The 21,519-nt window shown below is 43.0% G+C and overlaps 1 protein-coding gene and 1 long non-coding RNA gene across 2 annotated transcripts in view; one reads left to right on the top strand and one right to left on the bottom strand.

Annotated features, from left to right (window-relative positions):
* Positions 1-365: 365 nt before the first annotated feature.
* Positions 366-21,519, bottom strand: part of cryl1 (crystallin, lambda 1) — a 44,442-nt gene continuing 23,288 nt past the window's right edge. The window contains exons 4-9 of the mRNA XM_020926926.2: positions 18,833-18,994; positions 17,818-17,913; positions 17,566-17,664; positions 11,733-11,841; positions 4,617-4,723; positions 366-1,483 (exon numbers count right to left, since the gene is read on the bottom strand). Coding sequence (XP_020782585.1) covers positions 1,385-1,483; positions 4,617-4,723; positions 11,733-11,841; positions 17,566-17,664; positions 17,818-17,913; positions 18,833-18,994 — 672 coding nt within the window. The 3' untranslated portion in view covers positions 366-1,384. The remainder of the gene's footprint in view (positions 1,484-4,616; positions 4,724-11,732; positions 11,842-17,565; positions 17,665-17,817; positions 17,914-18,832; positions 18,995-21,519) is intronic.
* On the top strand, positions 19,698-20,140 carry LOC129407457 (uncharacterized). Its single transcript, XR_008631546.1, has 2 exons — positions 19,698-20,001; positions 20,080-20,140. It is a non-coding gene; the product is annotated as an uncharacterized LOC129407457 (long non-coding RNA).

Here is a 21,519-nt window from a genome sequence, read left to right as displayed (position 1 = left end):
TAAACTGTCGCAGTTGATGTTGCCGCAACATTCACACTGTGCGTCTCAGTCCCTTTGTGTCTCACTCAAAGGTCTCAGGACAGGTTCACAGGAGGACTGGTCAGGGAGGGTCAGCACATCTGTGTCAGGACAGGTTCACAGGAGGACTGTCAGGGAGGTCAGCACATCTGTGTCAGGACAGTCTGAGCAGAGGAAAAGCCAAAAGTGTCCCTCCTCTGTGATAACTATCTAGTTTCCATACTGGTTTGTGTATTAAGTCATATCTGATTTTCAACACTTTCGACATGGTCCCTGTCGTCTTTGTTTGTCCTCGTCCCTTCATGCCCACACGTACATTAGTCTCACCAAACAGCACCAGACATCACTTCAAAGATCACATGTTTATTGGACAATCAGAGTACAAAAGTTCACAACAGATGAGGAGAGAATCCCATCTGTGCTCCAGTGTCACACTCGCACAGGGACTCAGAGTAAGAGTGCACGTTATTCTTTCATTTAAAAAAAGCATCTGTCATTCAGTCAATCATAATTCCAGGTAAACCACAAACGTCAACCACAGCATTCAGCTCCAGCCAAATGAGCTCATCGAGGGCAGCAGTTACAGAGGTGAAGTTGGAGCCGAATCCAACGCAAAAGGAACCTGGCTGGTCTGTTACTAATGATCATAGCCCGATTTATGGACACAAGAGCGACTTAAAAACACCAGGATCATCAGGTTTTTCAACAGAATCAAACCCCCTTTAACAGCCATCACAGATTTCAAAGGGTCAGAGGGCTAAAGGGGTGAAATGTGTGAGGGGTCAAAGGGCTAAAGGGGTGAGATGTGGGCGGGCTCATAGGGTTAAAGGGATGAGATGTGCAAGGGGTCAAAGGGTTAAAGGGGTGAGATGTGCGAGGGGTCAGAGGGCTAAAGGGGTGAGATGTGCGAGGGGTCAGAGGGCTAAAGGGGTGAGATGTGCGAGGGCTCAGAGGGATAAAGGGGTGAGATGTGCGAGGGCTCAGAGGGCTAAAGGGGTGAGATGTGCGAGGGCTCAGAGGGCTAAAGGGGTGAGATGTGCGAGGGCTCAGAGGGCTAAAGGGGTGAGATGTGCGAGGGCTCAGAGGGCTAAAGGGGTGAGATGTGCGAGGGCTCAGAGGGTTAAAGGGGTGAGATGTGCAAGGGGTCAAAGGGCTAAAGGGGTGAGATGTGTGAGGGCTCAGAGGGTTAAAGGGGTGAGATGTGCAAGGGGTCAAAGGGCTAAAGGGGTGAGATGTGCGAGGGCTCAGAGGGCTAAAGGGGTGAGATGTGCGAGGGCTCAGAGGGCTAAAGGGGTGAGATGTGAGAGGGCTCAGAGGGCTAAAAGGGTGAGATGTGAGAGGGGATAAATGGATGAGGGAGACAGGTCTAGTTCTCCTTCTTAATCTGGGCCAGGCGGGACAGCAGCTGGTCTCTGCGCTCTGTCCGGGTTGAGAGCTGCTCCGGGGGGACGAGCGCACACATCTCCTGTGGACAAGAGACACATCAGAGAGGTCCCACAGTAGCCAATCAGAAGCAGCCAATTGGAAGCAGTCAGTCAAGATTGGCTGCAACATGAAGTGCAATTTGAATAGGCCCAATTAGCAAATAGCTAAAGGCTGAAATCTTTTGAAGCACCATCATTTCCTCCACAGACAACAAATACAGAAAATAATTTTTTTCATCAAATTTTGACTTTTAAATGCATTAGGACCACTTTTTTTTTTTTGCTCTGAAAAACATGTTTTGTGAATTTATTGTTTTCATTCTGAATTTAAGTTACAGAATTTTTAAGGTTTTCAATGTGTATTGAAAATTAAAATAAAAGAATCACTTCTTTTTTTGCATAAACACTGCTAACCCCGCAGTTTAAATCTGTACAACAATCTCAAATCTAATTGCAATCACAATTCTTGTCATTAAAATCAGAATATGATATTAGTCTCAAACCAGTCAGCCCTAGTGCCAACCTCCAGCCATGGCACAGGTGGTCATGAAAACCTATTTCTTAGCACTGACATCTCCAACCATCTGTACCAAGAATACATACAGTGTATGTGACTGTGTATGTGTCTGTGTATGTGACTGTGTGTGTGACTGTGTATGTGTCTGTGTATGTGTCTGTGTATGTGACTGTGTATGTGTCTGTGTATGTGACTGTGTGTGTGACTGTGTGTGACTGTGTATGTGACTGTGTATGTGTCTGTGTATGTGTCTGTGTATGTGTCTGTGTATGTGACTGTGTATGTGACTGTGTCTGTGTGTGACTGCGTATGTGTCTGTGTATGTGACTGTGTATGTGATTGTGTATGTGACTGTGTGTGTGTGTGTGTCTGTGTATGTGACTGTGTATGTGTCTGTGTATGTGACTGTGTGTGTGTGTGTCTCTGTGTGTGTGTCTGTGTATGTGTCTGTGAATGTGACTGCGTATGTGTCTGTGTATGTGACTGTGTATGTGTCTGTGTATGTGTCTGTGTATGTGTCTGTGTCTGTGTGTCTTGTGTATATGTCTGCGTATGTGACTGTGTATGTGTCTGTGTATGTGACTGTGTATGTGACTGTGTCTGTGTATGTGTCTGTGTCTGTGTATGTGTCTGTGTATGTGACTGTGTATGTGACTGTGTATGTGACTGTGTATATGTCTGCGTATGTGACTGTGTATGTGACTGTGTATGTGTCTGTGTATGTGACTGTGTCTGTGTATGTGTCTGTGTGTCTTGTGTATATGTCTGCGTATGTGACTGTGTATGTGTCTGTGTATGTGACTGTGTATGTGACTGTGTCTGTGTATGTGTCTGTGTATGTGTCTGTGTATGTGACTGCGTATGTGTCTGTGAATGTGACTGCGTATGTGTCGGTGTATGTGACTGTGTATGTGACTGTGTGTGTGTGTCTGTGTCTGTGTATGTGACTGTGTATGTGTCTGTGTATGTGACTGCGTATATGTCTGTGTATGTGACTGTGTATGTGTCTGTGTATGTGACTGTGTGTCTGTGTATGTGTCTGTGTATGTGACTGTGTATGTGTCTGTGTATGTGTCTGTGTATGTGTATGTGTCTGTGTATGTGTCTGTGTATGTGACTGTGTGTCTGTGTGTGTGTGTCTGTGTGTGATGTGTCTGTGTCTGTGTATGTGACTGTGTATGTGTCTGTGTATGTGACTGTGTGTCTGTGTATGTGTCTGTGTATGTGACTGTGTGTCTGTGTATGTGTCTGTGTATGTGACTGTGTATGTGTCCGTGTCTGTGTATGTGACTGTGTATGTGTATGTGTCTGTGTATGTGACTGCGTATGTGTCTGTGTATGTGACTGTGTATGTGTCTGTGTATGTGTATGTGACTGTGTGTATGTGACTGTGTGTCTGTGTATGTGTCTGTGTATGTGTCTGTGTATGTGACTGTGTATGTGTATGTGTCTGTGTATGTGTGCTGTGTATGTGTATGTGACTGTGTGTATGTGACTGTGTGTATGTGTCTGTGTCTGTGTCTGTGTCTGTGTATGTGTCTGTGTATGTGTCTGCGTATGTGACTGCGTATGTGACTGTGTATGTGACTGCGTATGTGAATGTGTACGTACTGGTGTTGTTGAGTGAGGGGTGTTAGCAGGGGTGGGTAGTACTCAGTTACATTTACATGAGTAACTTTTTAAAGAAATTGTACTTTACAGAGTACTTTTCTAGGAGTATGCTTTTACTCCCACTTGAGTAATATTTATATTGAAGTAACAGTACTCTTATGTCTGACAATCTTCAAATCTTTATGCTGACAATATGAAGTGATCTGAACATTTGTGCTTCTTGCAGTGCTCCTTCACATATGATTTAGTTTTTTCTAATTTTTGTGTCCTACATAACTGCACATTTTAAAGCAGACATTACTCTTATCTGAGTAGTAGTTTTCTTATACTTGGTTACTCTTACCTTCTTGCAACCACTATTTTATTCTCCTTCTTGAGTAATAATATTTTGAAGTAACGTTACTTGAGTATAATGTTTGGCTACTCTGGCTACTCTATCACTTCTGGGCATTAGCTCAGAGGACCTTGTGAGATGTTTGACTGGTAATAGTGGCTGCTGTGTGTGCTGCAGTGGTGTGTCTGTGCTAATGCTGTTAACCATCAGCCAAAGAGGAATCCTGCTCATCGATCCTGTTCTGTCTGTCTGTTTGAGGAACACATGCTCTCCTACAACCTTTATCTTGTACTATAACCAGGAAAGGTTAATCCATACCAAACTAGTATCAAAACTAGCTACTAATTTGAACAAGTATTTATACTGAAAAAAGTCCCATAAACAGATAAAATTCTCCTGAACAATTTTAGAAAGATATGGTGCTGTATCAGAACTAGAATAAAACCACAAAGTAACAATAGGAAAGCACCATTATTTGGTGGTTAAAATGGCTATAAAAAAAAAAAAAGAAAGAAAAAGAAACATTTTATACAGAGAATCAAGCCTATTCCTTACTATCAAAATTGATTTTAATATCATATTTGTAACAACTTGAGTGAGTAATGCAGCTCGTAACATGTCTGAAAATCAAATGTTCAACTTAAGCATAGTGAGTGAAAGTAACTGCAGCAGGATGTGTATTCTACGATGACTTTGACTGGGCAGAGCTCACCTTGACAATGTCCTTGGCCTGGTCCCCAGTGAAATCAGGGGTGGGCCCGAAGGAGGACAGGACACGCTGGATGCCCGGGCCGTACCTCCTCATGTAGTCCCCCAGACCTAAGAAGAAGGAGGAGCTGTGAGATACAAATGTCATAACTGCAGTATTAATATTCAGAAATAACCTGAGCATGTTTAACTGCTTTGAGCTTAAAGGTTCGATATTTCACAAGACTGACTCTTGTGAGTTTAAAGTCATGTTCTAAAGCTGTTAAGTCTTCACAAACAGACCTGGAGTTGTGTTTAGTTTCATTTGCACATGTTTGAGTAACACTGAATTTTTAATTATAATTATTCATTATTACCCACACTTCACCAGTATGTGGATTGTAAACTTTGGGACAATAGGACTCTGGACCTGCTGTATGCCAACTCTAAGGAGGCATACAGTGGCACTGTCCTGCCCCCACTGACCAATCAGACCACAATTTTGTCCTGTTAAAGTCTCAGTATGTCCTTGCAGTGAAGAGGCAGCCTGTCACCACTAGGACTGTGGAAGTGGAGTCAGGAAGCTGGCCATGCTGTTCGGGACTGTTTTAAGGCCACAGACTGGGATGTGCTCTGCCAGCCCCATGGGGACAATGTTGACAGCATGACAGACGGTATAACAGATTACATCAACTTCTGTGAGGATACAGAGACCGGTGTTACCCCAACAACAAGCCCTGGATCACCAGCCAGCTCAAGGATCTGCTCAACAAGAAGAACTCTGGAGACAAGGACAAGGTGATGAGGACAGAGCGACAGCTGAAGGTCCAGCTTCGTCAGGGTGAGAAGGCAGAACAGAACAGCACGAGAGACATTTGGAAGGTGATGAAGGCCATTACTGCTTTTAACAACAAAATAAAGCAGCAGGACAACAGCCCAGACAGGTCAAGTCTACTCAATTTGCATTTTAATCATTGTTCATGTCCTGACACCCCTGTCTCTACACCTCCCAGATGCCCAATCCACACCTCACCACAGACCACTCAGACAGGCATTCATCAGCCCATCACCTCTGCTCCCACACTGACCCGCACCCCCATGGAGGAACCCAGCTCAGTGTCTTTATCTCCTCAAGTTTTCTGGACCAGATCCAAGTCAACCCCGGTGTGCTGAGGACAAGTGCAGCACAGCTTACTATGATAATGTACTTTCTCTTCACCCTAAGTCTGAAGCTTGAAAGGATCCCTGTGCTATGGAAGACCTCCAGCATTGTGCCAGTGCCCAAGAAGCCCATTCCATCTGGACTCAATGACTTCAGACCAGCTACTTTGACGTCTCATGTCATGACGTCATGTTTGAGAGACTTGGCTCAGCTCAGACCCCTGGTGGCACCATCCCTAGACCATGTCCTTCAACGGGGCCACTCTCACCTGTATAGTGTTATAGGCTTTGTGAAGATATTGCTTTTGGATTTCTCCAGTGCCTCTAGCCCTTTCTGATGAGTGAGAAGCTCCTCAGGATGGTGTCAGCTCCTCCACTGTCTCCTGGATTACTGACTACCTGTCAGGCAGGCCTCAGTACGTGTGACTGGGGAATACTCTGTCTGATACTGCGGTCAGTAATGTAGGAGGCCCCCACAGTACAGTACTGTCTCCGTTTCTGTTCTCACTGTACACCTCTGTTTTCTGGTACAGCTCTGGCTGTGAGCTGGAGACATTTGTCACAGTGAGGGACAGGAGGACACTGGACAAACTGCTCTCCATCATAGGCACTCCTGCTTACCCACTGCCCTAGATTATAGACAGATAATACTCCCTACAATTGTACAACAGCTCACCCTTATATAAGAGATAATACTCCCTACAACTGTACAACAACTCAGCTTTATGTAACACATAATCCTGTGTCCTGTCCATCATCATATAATCGTTGCACTGTTTCCTTCTATATTGTATATTTGTATTACTCTTATTTACTATAATTGTATATTTTATTTTTACATATGCATTTATATAATTATGCCTTATCGAACACCAGTCTCTTGCATATTTTGCTACAAATTCAGATTTTACTATTGCCATTTATTTATTTATTTTGTCTTTTTTGTTTTTCTATTTGTTATTATAATATTTTGTGATGTGTGAACTGCTGTGTCCAAATGATTTCCCTGGATCAATAAAGTTGGTCTAAGTGTACATCTCCAAAGCTCTAAATGCTCAGGGGTTTATTCCAGGTGTGAAATGATCCAAATGATTCTAGTGAACGTGTACAGAGATTACAAAGACAGTGGAGCCCTTCTTGTATTACCACATGAGAGCGTAAGGTGAAACATCATCTTCCTTTTGACCGAAGAACTAAACATGCAGGGTTTGTGCGTTAAACATGAACATGACACAAAATCAAACTCCAGGTACTGGAAACAACATTATAACATAGATCAGAAAATCCTGTAATATAGGCCCTTTTAAGTTGGCGTACCTGACTTTTACAGTCATAAAAAAGTTAATTTGAAACAGTTTGCAGTGATCCAAAGTTATTCCTCACTACCTTATGTATTCCGAGCATCCTAATTATTCACTGCTATGAGTTTATAAAGACTTTTCACAGCTCTCAGAGACCTTTCAGAGAGCTGTCATGAGGAGAGCACAGCATGTCACAGTAATGCTAAGAGCTGGAGGATAATAAAAGGCTTTAGAATTCGATGCAGACAGTACACAGTGGACATGTTTTCACCTCAAGAGCTGCTTATAGATAAGACATATTTTGCTCAAATAGGTAGAAGATCAGGTCCAGACTCTTTAATATTATTGTCTCATTCATGACTGGGACAGGAGAAATGGTCATTTACAGTATGTTTTGTGTCCTTCTTTAGTGTGTTCATAAAGATAAAAAGATTAAAGTTACACACATATTTAGATCATTGTGTTACTTTTGATTGTTTTGAAAATGCTATATTTGTCAAAAACGTGTTAACAATGTTTAAAAAGTTTAACTTTAGATGCTCTGTTTCTGTTCCCCCTTCAGAGTACTATCACAACACAATCAACGAGCATCCTGCTAATGAAACTACTGCACATTACATCAGGTTTGTGAACATATAATGTATTGTTTTGTATTATGCTGTTGTACATTTAGGAAAAACTGCAGTGTGGGAGCATGGGTGATGTAGGCTTGTGGGCGCAGTCTTGGCTAGAATTGTAAAGCTAAAGAACAATCTATGATCGTGCGTCAAATCGATGCGATCATCTGCATCATCGTGAATCCCTTCCAGAGTGTCTGTGTTGACCAACGTGCACCTCCAAAATGATCTAACTACGCAACTACAGCAAGGCAAAGCGACACAGACAATAAAGACAGACAATAAAAACTGTGATTGGTCCTCTCTGCATCCGCTCAGACTCCGCTTTCCTGCTTCATTTTGTAAACACGAATGCCAGTTTTAAATCCTAGCCTCCTTGCATTGTAGCGGTGAATTACTTGGTAGTGCATGAACTTTGACGCGGATCCATACATCAAAAACGACAGTGACAAGGCCTCAGCAGCAGTGTGCTGTGAGTTGAAGCCCTTAACTTGCCCTTAACTGTTCCACTTTGATGCGGTAACAGAGGAAGAACTCCACTGTGTTTTTACACTCCATACACATTCACTAGAAACTTTTCAAGGACTGAAGCCTTTGGATTTGCCTCTAAACTAAAGCTAAAATGTATGTTATTTTGAAAACTAAGGTGCAGAGCATTTGGAGCTTTGGAGATGTAGACAGACTCATAACATTTACTCAAACATGTGTGAATGAAACAAAACACAACTCCAGGTCTGTTTTTAATGAGGCAAGAACATTCTAACATGACTTAAAGCTCATGTTATTACACAATTTCAGGTGATATAGAACCTTGAAGTGTGCTTCTTTAATGTGTTCATAATGATACAACAGGATTAAAGGAGAGTGCCTCATCTGCATATATTTATGTTTTGATTTCTTCTAGATTTGTGAGCTTTGCAGCATGCCCTTGCCATTTAAGCTGAGCCGTGTTTACATCAGGCTATGCTCTCTCTGTATCACCCTGGTGTCACAAGTCCCATGTATGTTCAAGGATGTGCACGGCTCTCAGCTCACACTTGCACCACAACTAAAGCAGCATGTGGCTCTCAGCAGGGAGGGACAACACTCTCCTTTTGCACACCCATGGACAGGCTAATGTCCACAAAGCACTATATGTACGAGAAGAGGAAGAGTTTGGATTATTTCATCTTAATGTTACTTCAAAATAATATTACTCAAGTACAAGAACAAAGTAGAGGTCAACAAAATTACTCAAGTAGAGTAACAAAGTATACAGGAAAGTACTGCTGAAGTACTAGTACTAGTACAAGTAACTGTTGGGACGTAGCATCTGATTCATAGCCACCATCAGAAACCATCAACAACATTTTTTACTCAAGTAAGAGTAACACTCTTTCAAAATAATATTACTCAAATATATCAAAATAGTGGTAAGAAAAATTACTCAAGTAAGAGTAAAGTAAAGTATTAAGGAAAACTGCTACTCAAGTGAGGCTAAAGAGTTACTGTCAGGACATAACATTTGATTTAAAATTTACTGTAAATGAATATAATGTAAAAAAAATCTTGTCTTTTCAAAGCACACACACACACAAACAGTTTTTTTCACTAGGTTGACTATTTTTATTATTATTATTATTAAATTATGCAGCAAAGGAAAAAAACAAAACTGAAATAACTGTAAATATAAAAGGAGGATGACAGAGGCACTCTGATTTGTAGAGTATTTATTGGTGGTCACAGTTGGTCTGCCCATCCTTCTTTTATCTCTACACAAATCCAAGCCCCTGGTCTGATGAGCACCTGTTTTTGTAAGCCTGGATCTAGTGCAGCATTCCCACACCATGATTTTTGTTAACTTTAAATATGTTTTATAAATGTTAATATTTTAGATTCAGGTTCCTCAAAGTATCCACCCTTTGCTTTGTCGACAGTGCTATAAACCCTTGTTTTTCTCTTCATGATGATGTCCCTGAAATGGTTTTAACTTCACAGCTGTGCTACGACAGGGTCAAGAAATGCTTCAAGTGCAAACTAGGGCAAAGGGTGGTTATTTGAATAAAAATCTACAACAAATTATCTTTTCTTTCCTACATTCCACGTGATGTCTTAAAAGTCTGTCTGTTTAGACAATAGTATATGTGGATCAGAAAGATTGTGTTGCTCTCTGGCTGTAGCTGCTGTGGAGTGGAGTAGCCAGAACCCCACTTTCCCACTTTCCTGGCTTCCGTGGTGAAAGCAGAGTTCCGAGGTGAAACCTTAGCGGCGGGCTGTCCTTTAGGCCCACTGTAGTGCGCTGGCACAGGGACAGTGGCCCTGGCTGTGCCCTGTTGTTCTGCTGTGAACATGGAGGACGGGGCAGTGCCAGTATCTGATGGAGCCAGGTAAGGCCATCGCAGGAGGGTTGGTTACAGAGCGCACTTACAGGAGGAGTGGCTGTGGTGTAGATTACGCGGTGACTGCGTTCATTCAGACCCCCATCAAAAGCTGCCTTTGTTGGGCTGAGTGTGTGAGTGTACAGAGAGGGGGGACACAGCTTTCACACCCCTCTTAGATATTCTCCATGTCTCTGCTGGGGAATCGGCTCTCTGTTCTGTGAGCCGGCTCTGGGAGACCACGCACTACACCAGTCTGGACCCTGTTTTTACTCTGTCTGCCGTTTTATACTATGTAATAACTACGTTTGTCAAGTATTGAAAATCAGATACTAATCGATACTATAACTAGTATCGAAACTAGATACTCATTGAACAAGTATTGATACTAAAATTCACAGGACATAAATGAACCTTTCCTGAAGCTTAAGAATCTTTACATCTTGAGCTGTATCAGAACATGAGCACATAGACGAGTTATGCTAAGAATCACAGGGTCCCTCATGATACGATACGATACACAATACATGGCTCACGATACGACGATACATGGAATAATCAATATATTCCACATGATATTCTGTGATATATTGCTGAACCAAACACATTTGACACCAGTATTTCTTTGTTAAACAATCAGTTGTGTTAATATGAGATACACCTATTTTAATAATTAAATCAGTGAATCTGTCAAATGCATTGCATAAACAATTTTCCTTCCAAAAAAAAAAAAAAAAAAACGCAAAAGAAAAATTGCCGATATATCAATGCAGCAGCCCACGATAATGATACTATGACACTATCAACATAACGCCATATTTCGTGATGGTATCGGAACTGGAATTGAGTCTAGTCCTTAGTATTGAAATCATCCATCCATTTTCTTCCTCTTATCCGGGGCTGGGTCATGGGGCAGCAGTCTACGCAGGGACTCCCAGACATCCCTGAACCCAGACACTTCCTTCAGCTCCTCCGGGGGGACCCCGAGGTGTTTCCAGGCCAGTCGAGAGACAAAGTCCCTCCAGTATGCCCTGCTGCTCCTCTCAACGTGAAGGAGCAGCAGCTCTACTCCGAGCTCCTCCTGTGTGACTGAGCTCCTCACCCTATCCCTAAGGGAGCGCCCAGCCACCCTGCGAAGGAAACACATTTGTGCCACTTATATCCGCAATCTCGTCCTTTCGGTTGTCAAACTCATGACCATAGGTGAGGGTAGGAACATAGATTGGCAGTAAATCGAGAGCTTTGCCTTCCAGCTCAGCTCCCTCTTCACCACAATGGTCTGATACAGCGACCGCATCACTGCATCACAATGTTAGTATTGTGACAACTCTAATGCCCAATAAACTTAGGCTGACAGATCAAAATGATGTTGAATGTATTGAATGTGTGGCCAAATTGAAAGCAAAATAAGGGGAATTGAGCAATGACTGGACTCCATAATATGTTGGACTGTGCAATGATGGGAACTGTGCAAAGAATGGAGTGTGCAATACTGGGAACTGTGTAATGAATGAGTGTACAATATTTTATTGTCTGACCCCCTGTGATCCCAGCTCTTTGGGACAATGGATGGAAATGAGCCTTAGGCTACAATCCAGTGTGTTTACATTCATGCTGTGTCATGTTTGTCCATTAACATGTCATAAATCAGATAAATAAATCTAATAAATAATTGTAGTGGAATTAGTCCCTACTGTCCTGTTACCTTGAGGTGCGTTCAGGTGCATGGTTTCCATCGGACCAATGAAAGCGTAGCGCATGCCCAGTCCCTCTGACATGACCAGGTCCACGTCCTTCACCGAGATCACACCATCCTGCAGCGCAAAGGCACACATCAACAACACATCGCACCCTCCACCTCTCCGTCCCACCTCTCCATCCTATCCCACCTCTCCATCCCATCCCACCTCTCCATCCCACCTCTTCATCCCACCTCTCCATCCCACCTCTTCATCCCACCTCTCCATCCCACCTCTCCATCCTATTCCACCTCTGAGTCCCACCTCTCCATCCCACCTCTCCATCCTATTCCACCTCTGAGTCCCACCTCTTCATCCCACCTCTCCATCCTATTCCACCTCTGAGTCCCACCTCTCTGGGTGAGGGAGGGGGCAGATGGGTGATGGAGGGGGCAGGTAGGTAAGCAAGGCAGGGTTTGGAGGGGGCAGGAAGGCAGACTGGCATGTAGTCCTGCTTTGAGTCCTGGCACAGTCCAGTCTTTGTTGGGGCCCTTGTGTGAGAGTCATTGTGGGGCCAAGCAGGTTCTCAGGCTCTGGGTTTCACACTGGCCCTCGGTCAGCTCCATTCTGTTACATAAAAGCCTGGGCTGTCACGGAGAAGGCCACTGCCCTTTCACTGGCTCAGGACTGCCAGGTACTGCACAATGAGCACGGTCGTCTCCATGAAGTGGACAGAAGTGAATGTCTCCAAGGAACACGTGAAGTCTCATTTGTATCACACATTTAAAACAAGCACAGCTGAACAGTGCTTAACATACAACAGTATAAACCTAACGTGTATGCATGTGCCTGTGGATGTGTGTGTGTGTGTGGCTGTGGATGTGTGTGTGTGTCTGTGTGTGTGTGGATGTTTGTGTGTTTGTATGTGTGTATGTCTGGATGTGTTTGTGTGTGTGTGTGGATGTGTATATGTGAGTGTGGATGCATGTACGTGTGGATATGTGTGCCTGTGGGTGTGTGGATGTGTGTATGTATGCGTGTACCTGTGGATGTGTGTGTGTCTACGTTTGTGTGTGTGGATATATGGATGTGTGTGTGGACATGTGTGTTTGTGTGTGTGTATGCGTGTATCTCTGGATGTGTGTGGATGTTTGTGTGTGTGCAGGTGTGTGCGTGTGTGTGTGAGACTGTGTGTGTGTGTGAGACTGTGTGTGTGTGTGTGAGACTGTGTGTTGTGTGGTTGCATGGGGTAAGGCTGAGCAGAGGCATGTGGGATTGTTTGTAATGATTATAAAGTAGTTTGTGTTAGTTTGGTATGAAAAGGGCTTTCTACGGTTTGATTGACAGATGCAGTCATTAGCCTGGCTGAACCTACACTGAGGTACACGGGCTGATGCTGCTCCAGAAAATGTTTGTGTCCCCAGGAGCATTCTTGTGACCTGTTCTGCTAGCGCAGCTGGGCCTTTCACCGTGGAGTTTACCTTCCGAAGCACTTCACCACAGTAGCTCAGGACTAACCCTCAGAGCCAGGACATGGAAAGACGAATGAAGCACCTTCACTGAGTCATCCGGTCTTATCTCTGAGTCCTGTCCCATGAGCCCTGTGCAATCCAGGAGCAGATTAAGAATAATGATATAAACCCCAAACATGAGGTCCTGGTTGAAGAGTAACAGCCCTAGACCTGAGTGACAGCTGTTCTGGTTGGACCTGTTGACAGAGTAGAAGCAGCCGGCCCCACAGGTTTACAGAGCTGTGTGGAATTTAGCTTTATTACATCTTCTATAAAAGTTCATGCTAAATGTAGGGCAAAAATGTATTGACTCATACAGCCCTCACACACAGCACATGTGCGATGGAAAAGATGCTTTATGTGTGTAAGAGGAGTTTAAATATGACTCAATTTCAAACACCCAATACTGTTCCCTGCTCAGTTCAGTTGAATTCCTTTATTGTCATTGTCATATAAAATAACAATGAAATTACGTTAGAGCATCACACAAACTGCTTAATATTTTAAAAGTGTGTAATAGTATTGAGCCACCACGTAAACATTACTCCTACTCTGTAAACATTAGTATACAGTATTCTGTCAGTAACACAAACACAGCATCTGGACATGATCACTCTCCTTTAGTGGAATGGTGCTGCCAGAGACTCATCTTACACACAGTGTTACAAGATGAATATAGGATTAACAGTTTATAGATGCTCAGTCTTAATCCAAAACCAGACAATAAAATCACACCAAGTCAGACCTGAGCATTGTCCATCTCCGGGGCCACATACGGCCCTTTGGTTGACTCTGTCCGGTCAGTTTAAGCACATTTGAAATTACAAAATAAACCCATTTTGTAAGTTGACCTAATGCATGAAATAAAGTAATGCTTTTATTTTAGAGATGTTTTTTTTTGAATGCCATTTTTTGAAAGGCAACTTCACTTTTTCATTACTTTGTCATAATATAAAGTCTTCCCAGTCTGACCAGCTCGTCAAAACAATGACATTTACTGCTTTATATAAAGAATTTTTATGCAGAATTGAGTTAAGCATTTTGGCCCTCTACAATAATTTCTGTTTCTCATGTGGCCCCATGGAAAAAAATAATTGCTCACCCCTGATCCACGTGATCACAGGCTGCTAGTCCTCCACTGTGCATGAGAGTGTCAAGCCCCATCCCCCTGCGAGCCGGGCCCAGGTCCTAATCGTACCAGTATCCACACTGGAAGGCAGTGCATCCAGCGGTCTGTTTGGGACCCCTAAAACAGCACTGTCACATAGGGCCACTCAAATAGAGCCCCTCACATAGGGCCCCTCACAAACCTGTGAGCACATGCAGTCCCTGAGTTACAGCACTGTGTGAAACTGATAAGAGTAGGAAAGAGAAAGCCTTATCAATAACAGCATTGCAGCTATCAATTATGAATCTGAAAAAAGTGTTTTTAAGATGACTTAAATGTCTCAACACTGGTCTCCTGCTTTGTCCTCCTGTGATGAGGCATCTCTCTACTCCAGTCTGATCCTGAGCACTACGGCTTCGACATCCAGTTCACGTGACAGAGCCCTGGAGACAGCGTGACCATTCTGTCCATGTGAAAGGCTCCAGAGCATCACATGAGCCTCTCCACAGCTTCCACCGTGACACTCCACAGCCTGCACCGTGACTGAGACAGAAAATCACAGTTAGAATGCTCCAGAGCAGTGCTCCTCCTCACAGCGCTCAGAGCTGCAGAGGCTGGGCACTGATGGGGTAGAGGCCTTCATGTGTGAGGGACTCATGTGCACTGTGCGCTACTGTCAGGCCTCAGTAGACCTTTAAGAGATCTGATCAAGAGGTTGCTTCCAAAACCACTTCTAAACCCACTGCTGTGCGTCCACAATGGAATGTGCTCAAAAAGTTAATGACAAACGGCAGAAGTCAGCAAATAAAAAAAGTAAGAGCTGCTATGGCTCTGCTCATCAGCAGACTGAAGCTATTAGAAGAGTTCAGGCCTCTGATGACCCATTCTCACAATGTGCTCATATATCAGCAGGTGTACTGCCAAACCTATATAGAGGCACACCTGTCACATGTGCAGAGGCTCACCTGTCAAATGTGCAGAGGCTCACCTGTCAAATGTGCAGAGGCTCACCTGTCACATGTGCAGAGGCTCACCTGTCACATGTGCAGAGGCTCACCCTTCACATATGAAGAGGCTTACCTGTGCAGAAATGATCTAAAGGTGGACCAAAAAGTGGATAAAATTATCTCTAAATGAGACAAACACACAAACTGAACAGAGTCCAAGTCCCACCTGATGGAGCTTGTGTAGCACCAGAGGTATATGTACCACAGTTTGAGGAACACTGCTCTAGTGTGAAGGGACTGTGTGGGACTGTGAGATCAGATGACAGCCATGTGGTCAGCTGATGGTTTGATTCCAGCGTGGAGGAGGACATTTGAGTGTGACGGCAGAGACAGACACATTGTCTCACGATAGGACACTTTACATGGACACACTGAGGACAGGACCTTGAGAGCTGAAAGTAACACTTCCACCTGGAGAAGTCTGCACACTCCTCTGGATTTTGCAGAATTGCACATGAAAGATAAGGCCAAACACAAAACAATCTTCTCCATTATTCAATGATTTCACAGCAAAATAGGTCTTCTTTTTACACGTTTGTAGGTGTTATAGGAATAGGAAACAAAATACGATTGAGAGTGTTTCTCATGACTGTATAGGTTTATTTATTTATCAATCTTTATTTAAAGAACCTGTGCCTTATTTATAATATTAAAAGTTACATTAAGTCAAGTTAAAAGTTAGATTATGCATTGTTTGGTAAAAGCTGCTGAATACGAAAAAAGATCTATGAGTTTTACATACATTTCTCTGGCTATAACTAATAGAGAATCTACAGACAGGGACATGCAGGGACGTGCAGAGGATGCCGTGTTTCCAGCCATGTTTCCTTGAACAGTGTTTTAGACACATCACCAGAATGTGGATTGTAAACTTCGGGACAATAGAACTCTGTCCTGCCCTCACTGGGACAATCAGACCACAATCTTATCCTGTTGACACCTCAGTATTTCCTTACAATGAAGAGGCAGAATGTCACCATCAGGACTGTGGAAGTGAAGTCAAGAAGAAAAGCCATGGCCTTCAGAACAGTTTTAAGACCACAGACTGCGATATGCTCTGAGGAGACTCAACTTCCTGAGAAAGTTCAGGTCTTTCAATGTGTGCAGCAAGTTACTGGAGATCTTCTCTCAGTCTGTGGAGGCCAGTGCCCTGAACTTCACTGTGTTCTGCTGGAGGAACAGCTCCAGGAAAAGACAAACTGATCTGTAAAGCTGCTCACGTGATCCACTGTGAGCTGGAGACATTTGTCACAATGAGGGACACGAGGACACTGGACAAACTGCTCTCCATCATGGACACTCCTGCTCACCTACTGTACCAGAGGGACAGATAATACTCCCTACAACTGTACAACAACTCACCCACTGCACTATAGAGGGACAGATAATGGATAATGGAGGGATGGAAACTCCAGTAAACAGGACAGAAGTAAATTCCATTGGTAAATAATACAGATGCATTCCCAAAGCCAAAAGTTCAATGTCCGGGGAACAGATACACTCCTTCACAGTGATATGGTCAGGATTACACCACCTCTCGTTCACCAAAACAGCAATCCTGCCACCCTTCTTCTTACCGCTAAGGAGAGTGTCTCTGTCCGCATGCACAGTGTTAAAGCCTGGCACAGATGCACTGGTGTCCAGGAAGTTCATATGAAGCCAAGTCTCCGTGAAAAACACATGATACTGCTGACAGCACACTCCCTATGGGTCCCAACAAGCACACACAGTTCATCCATCTTATTTCCCAATGACCTTACGTTCCCCATCAGGACTGACAGAACCGCAGGCTTGAATTTCCTTCTTCCTCCTTTCCTTCTTTTGCAACATCCTTAGCTCTTCCTCCTCTGTAGTTCCACAGGGCAGCACTGAGGGCTTGGACAGTGAAAGAAGGTGCTCTCTGGAATACACATTAGGCCGTCTGAACTGCAGGGTCAAACGGTCAAGAATAAAGAGACCAGCGAAAAAGAAGAAAAAGAGACAAAAATGCCCAAGAAAAATGGTGAGGAAAATCTTCAGGAGCACTGTACCCTGCTGCCACTTTCCCTTGTGGATCGACTGGCAATTCCAGGTCTTAAATGATCTATCCAGGATTTGTGTGTTAGACATGTGTGAATCATTCGCAAACAAAACTCCATGTTTGTGATGAGGAAACAATAACAATTATAACATAGATAAGAAAATAGTGTAATATGGGCCTGAAAGCAGATGTGGGCGAGGTAGTAGGTCTGACCTGCACCAGCCTCCAGGACTCTGCAATCACGGCCATTTGGATCCTGTTCAGAGCAAAACCATCCAACTCCCGACTCAAACGCACCGCCACCTGGCCCACCTGCAACACAACACACACTCAGCAGGAGCAGACAGGAGCAGACAGGAGCAGACAGGAGCAGGCAGGAGCAGGCAGGAGCAGGCAGGAGAATGCAAGAGGGAGAGGATGAATACACTGTCCATAGCGACACAGTTTGGAGTGTTGTGGCAGTACCTGGCTCATGAGGGCCTGGGCTGTGTCCATCACAGAGGTTGAGGTCAGAGGGTGAGGGACCAGCTCCACCAGCCTCACCAGGTATGGAGGGTTAACCTGGAACAAACAGAACAAACATGTTCATTCCACTCATGTCAGCCTCTTCTCACAAGTATGACATCACACTGGGTGTGTTCTACATGTATGTTTATGGTGGAATGTTCATGGTGACACAATACATTAGCAAATACTGTCAAAAAAAAGATTCAAGAACAGCCTGTGATCAATATGAGCATTCATGGTATGAGCATCATTGACTAACTGAAAACCTGTTGTAGTTCCAGCTACGTTAGATGTTTGAGATTGTGTTAAGATAAAACTCAGATTAAAGTCTAAAAGCCCCAGACAGAGCAGAGCCTACAGTTAGCATCACACCTCCAGGGAATGTTGATGACATCAGCTGCAAATTATCAAGACATTTTAGTTCATTAATAAGTTTAATGCTTCTGATTGACATGTGTGTAGAACTATTTCAGAATGATTTGTACATCTACACACAGACTCTGAAATGAGCCAAACTCTGGGATTTCTGTGTCACAAAGTGGGCTTAAATAAACTTGACTCAGAGAGCAACTGATCTGTTGTTGAGAAGGGCAAATAATACATCAGAAATATCGTAAATGCTGCCTCATGTCCAAGCAGACCTATTATGCTTATGTCTGCTATAGAGTTATATATAAAAAAGACCTTTGTGGATCATTCTGTTTGTACATAAAAATATATAAATGGCAATATTCATCTAAAACTACTCAAACATACATGATGGTTAAAAGTTGATTTGAAAAGGTGATTTTGCAGAAAAGGTCTGATTTAACAAATAGAACATTTATATCAGTTCCAGAATGTGTAAGTAACACATGTCACTTCTTGAACCTACAGTATTTGAGGTTTTCAAATATACCAAGGCAACAGTAAAATAAATAGTGGGTATAAGTAAGACATGATCGGGTAGTGTCCTGTCAGTGTGAAGACAAACCGGGTGAGCCACCAGGCAGCGGCTCTGCTGCTGCACTTTGGAGAAGACCAGGCTAGGCATCAGACAGGAAGTGGAGCTGCTGAGGATGACATCACTTCCTACAAGGCCTTCAACGTCCAGGAAGACCTTCTGTTTGACCTCCAGGTCCTCAAACACACACTCCTACACAGAGAGAGAGGCGTCAGTGATCCAGCAGGAAAAGTATGCAAGGGCACTCTCAGCCCATAATAAAAGCCAATCTAAAAAGTCAATCATTTGTGGCTCTGGAGCACAGTGTCATCACACAGAAACCAGGTGGTGATGTAGTGGAGTCTTCATCATGAAGATAACTGACAGAAGAATAAGGGTTTGCATTCGACAGAGCAAAGGGTGGATACTCTGAGGATTTGTATATAAAATAAAATTAAAAAATTTGCATATATCTTTGATGTCTTCTGTAAATAAAATGTAGAATGTAAACCAAAAAAACATTAAATGCGAGGAATGTGTCCAAACGTTTGACTGGTAGTGAACTACAGATTACATTATTTTGAAAAAACACTGGAATTTAAAGGAAGTGTAGGTAAGATTTAGGTTTTTATATTGACCATGAACATGATGTCTGTACTAATCAAATACAGCTTCATTCTTAATTACAAAAACACTGGACATGATATCACATTTATTCAGCATTTTGGTTCTCAAGACAATTATCCAATCAGAAAGCAAAATGAGCTTCACAAGTCTCTCATTGCTAGATTCAATGGTCACTGTCTACCAGTGCTAGTGCAGCCTCTGCAGCTCAAGGAGGGAATTATGAAGGTTCTGAGCTTCACATGAGGCCTGGTCTGTCCATATACTGAGAATGAGAAACACTTGGTGTAACTGACGATAATGTCAGTATATTTGTTTTTATAGTAATAAGTGAAAAGGTTATTATTTTATTTGTTCAAGTATTGAGAGGGGTCATAATATTGCAGTTATTGTTTTTGTATTTTATTTGTGAATATATTTGCCTTTTTTAGTTGTGTGACCTTTGCCTTACCCCCGGAAGTAGAAAAGAGAAAAATAGTAGCGCGAAAAAGAGAGAAGGGGACAAAAGAGAGAAAACAGAGAGAGGTGTAAAGAAAAGGGACATCAAGATAAAAATATGCTGTTTTACTACTGCTGGTAACGTAAAGGCGAACACGGTAAATATAGTTTCTATTGTGTATTTATTTAAGGGTGTTTATGAAAAGTTAAGTTATTTTTTGTCTGTTTTGTTTTAGTTTTCACGGTGTATTGGTGTGTTAATGAAGAGTGCTGAAAATAAATACCGACACACAATCATCAGTATGAAGCGTGAACTTCTTTCTCGCTAAGAAAACCAGGGTAGTTACAGTGAAAACGTGACCTGTTTCATCGCACGTGGCTGTTGGCTGCGCTTCCCCATGCATCCAGACGGCGGCGCCAGAGACCGTGATTTGTCTTCAATCTGCGGCAAACCCGCGCATGTTGACTGCGGGAGCAAGTTCACTAAGCGAAATCCTTAAGTCAGATGCAACCACAGTGCCAGTCTCAACCACTGATGAAAGTAAGTTAAAGAAATTCAAAGGACACAGATAAAGAAAAGCACTACAAAACAAGAAACTAAAGCAAATAAATGCAAAATGACCTCACCAGAAAGTAAATCATCTGAAAGTGAAGAGGATGTTCAGACTGAATATAAAGTAAATGCTAAAAAGAAAGAATGTGCTGAACTAGATAAAGATGAGACAAAAACAAGAAAATCCTCTCGTGAGAGACGATTTACTCTAAAAATGCAAGAATTAAGGGAGCAAGAGCTCGCTCAAAAAGAAAAGAGGTTCGCTGCAGTGTATGAAAAATGGAAATCTAGAGTAAGAGACATTCGGACAATATTAAAAGAAGCATGCTCAGAAAAGGATCTGTATAACATGATGGATGAAGCTGAAAAAATTGACATGGAACTGAAAGAGCTATATGATAGTTTAAGAAGGAATGCAGCTCCAAGTCAAGAAATCAGAAGGAAAATAGATGCATGCTCAGCTGTTACATGTGATTTGCTGCGGTTAATGAGAGTCAGACTAACTGAAGAAGAGGGAGAGTTTGATGTTGTAGCAGAGAAGGCAAAGTTACGTGCACTTCTTGACAATGACTATGCCAGATCTATATATGGGTCTACAGCCACCAGAGTGTCTGCACGTGACTGCCATTCTGAACATCCCTCAGAGTCGCCCAGCATCTCACACAAAAGAGCAGAAATTGCTGCAGAGTTGGCTGCAAAGCAAGCTGAAAGTGACATGGAAGAAGCCATAGAAGCGCAACGTCAAGAACTGAGAAAGCTTGAAAAACAAAAAGAGATAGTGAGAATGCAGGCTAAGTTGAGGGTGTACACTGAAGAAGAGATGAAAGTGAAAGAAGAGAGATGTAGCTCGGTACGTAGCAAACGCAGTACTATTCTAACATCTCATACTGAACATGTAGATCAGCCAGCCACACAAAATGAAGCATTTATGCAGGCTTTACATGAGTCAGTTGCTCTCAATAGACTTCCTGCTCCAGAGCCTACTGTATTTTCAGGTGACCCTCTCAAGTTTATAGAGTGGAGCACAAGCTTTAAAGCTCTGATAGAAAGGCGGTGTTCAAATCCTGCAGACAGATTATTTTATCTGCAAAAGTACATAGCAGGAGAGGCTAAATCTACTCTA

This window comes from Boleophthalmus pectinirostris, unplaced genomic scaffold, assembly GCF_026225935.1.
Source record: "Boleophthalmus pectinirostris isolate CB_2022bp ecotype Guang Dong unplaced genomic scaffold, ASM2622593v1 HiC_scaffold_1, whole genome shotgun sequence".
NCBI classification, from domain to species: domain Eukaryota; kingdom Metazoa; phylum Chordata; class Actinopteri; order Gobiiformes; family Gobiidae; genus Boleophthalmus; species Boleophthalmus pectinirostris.
This window is presented reverse-complemented; position numbering and strand designations above follow the sequence as displayed.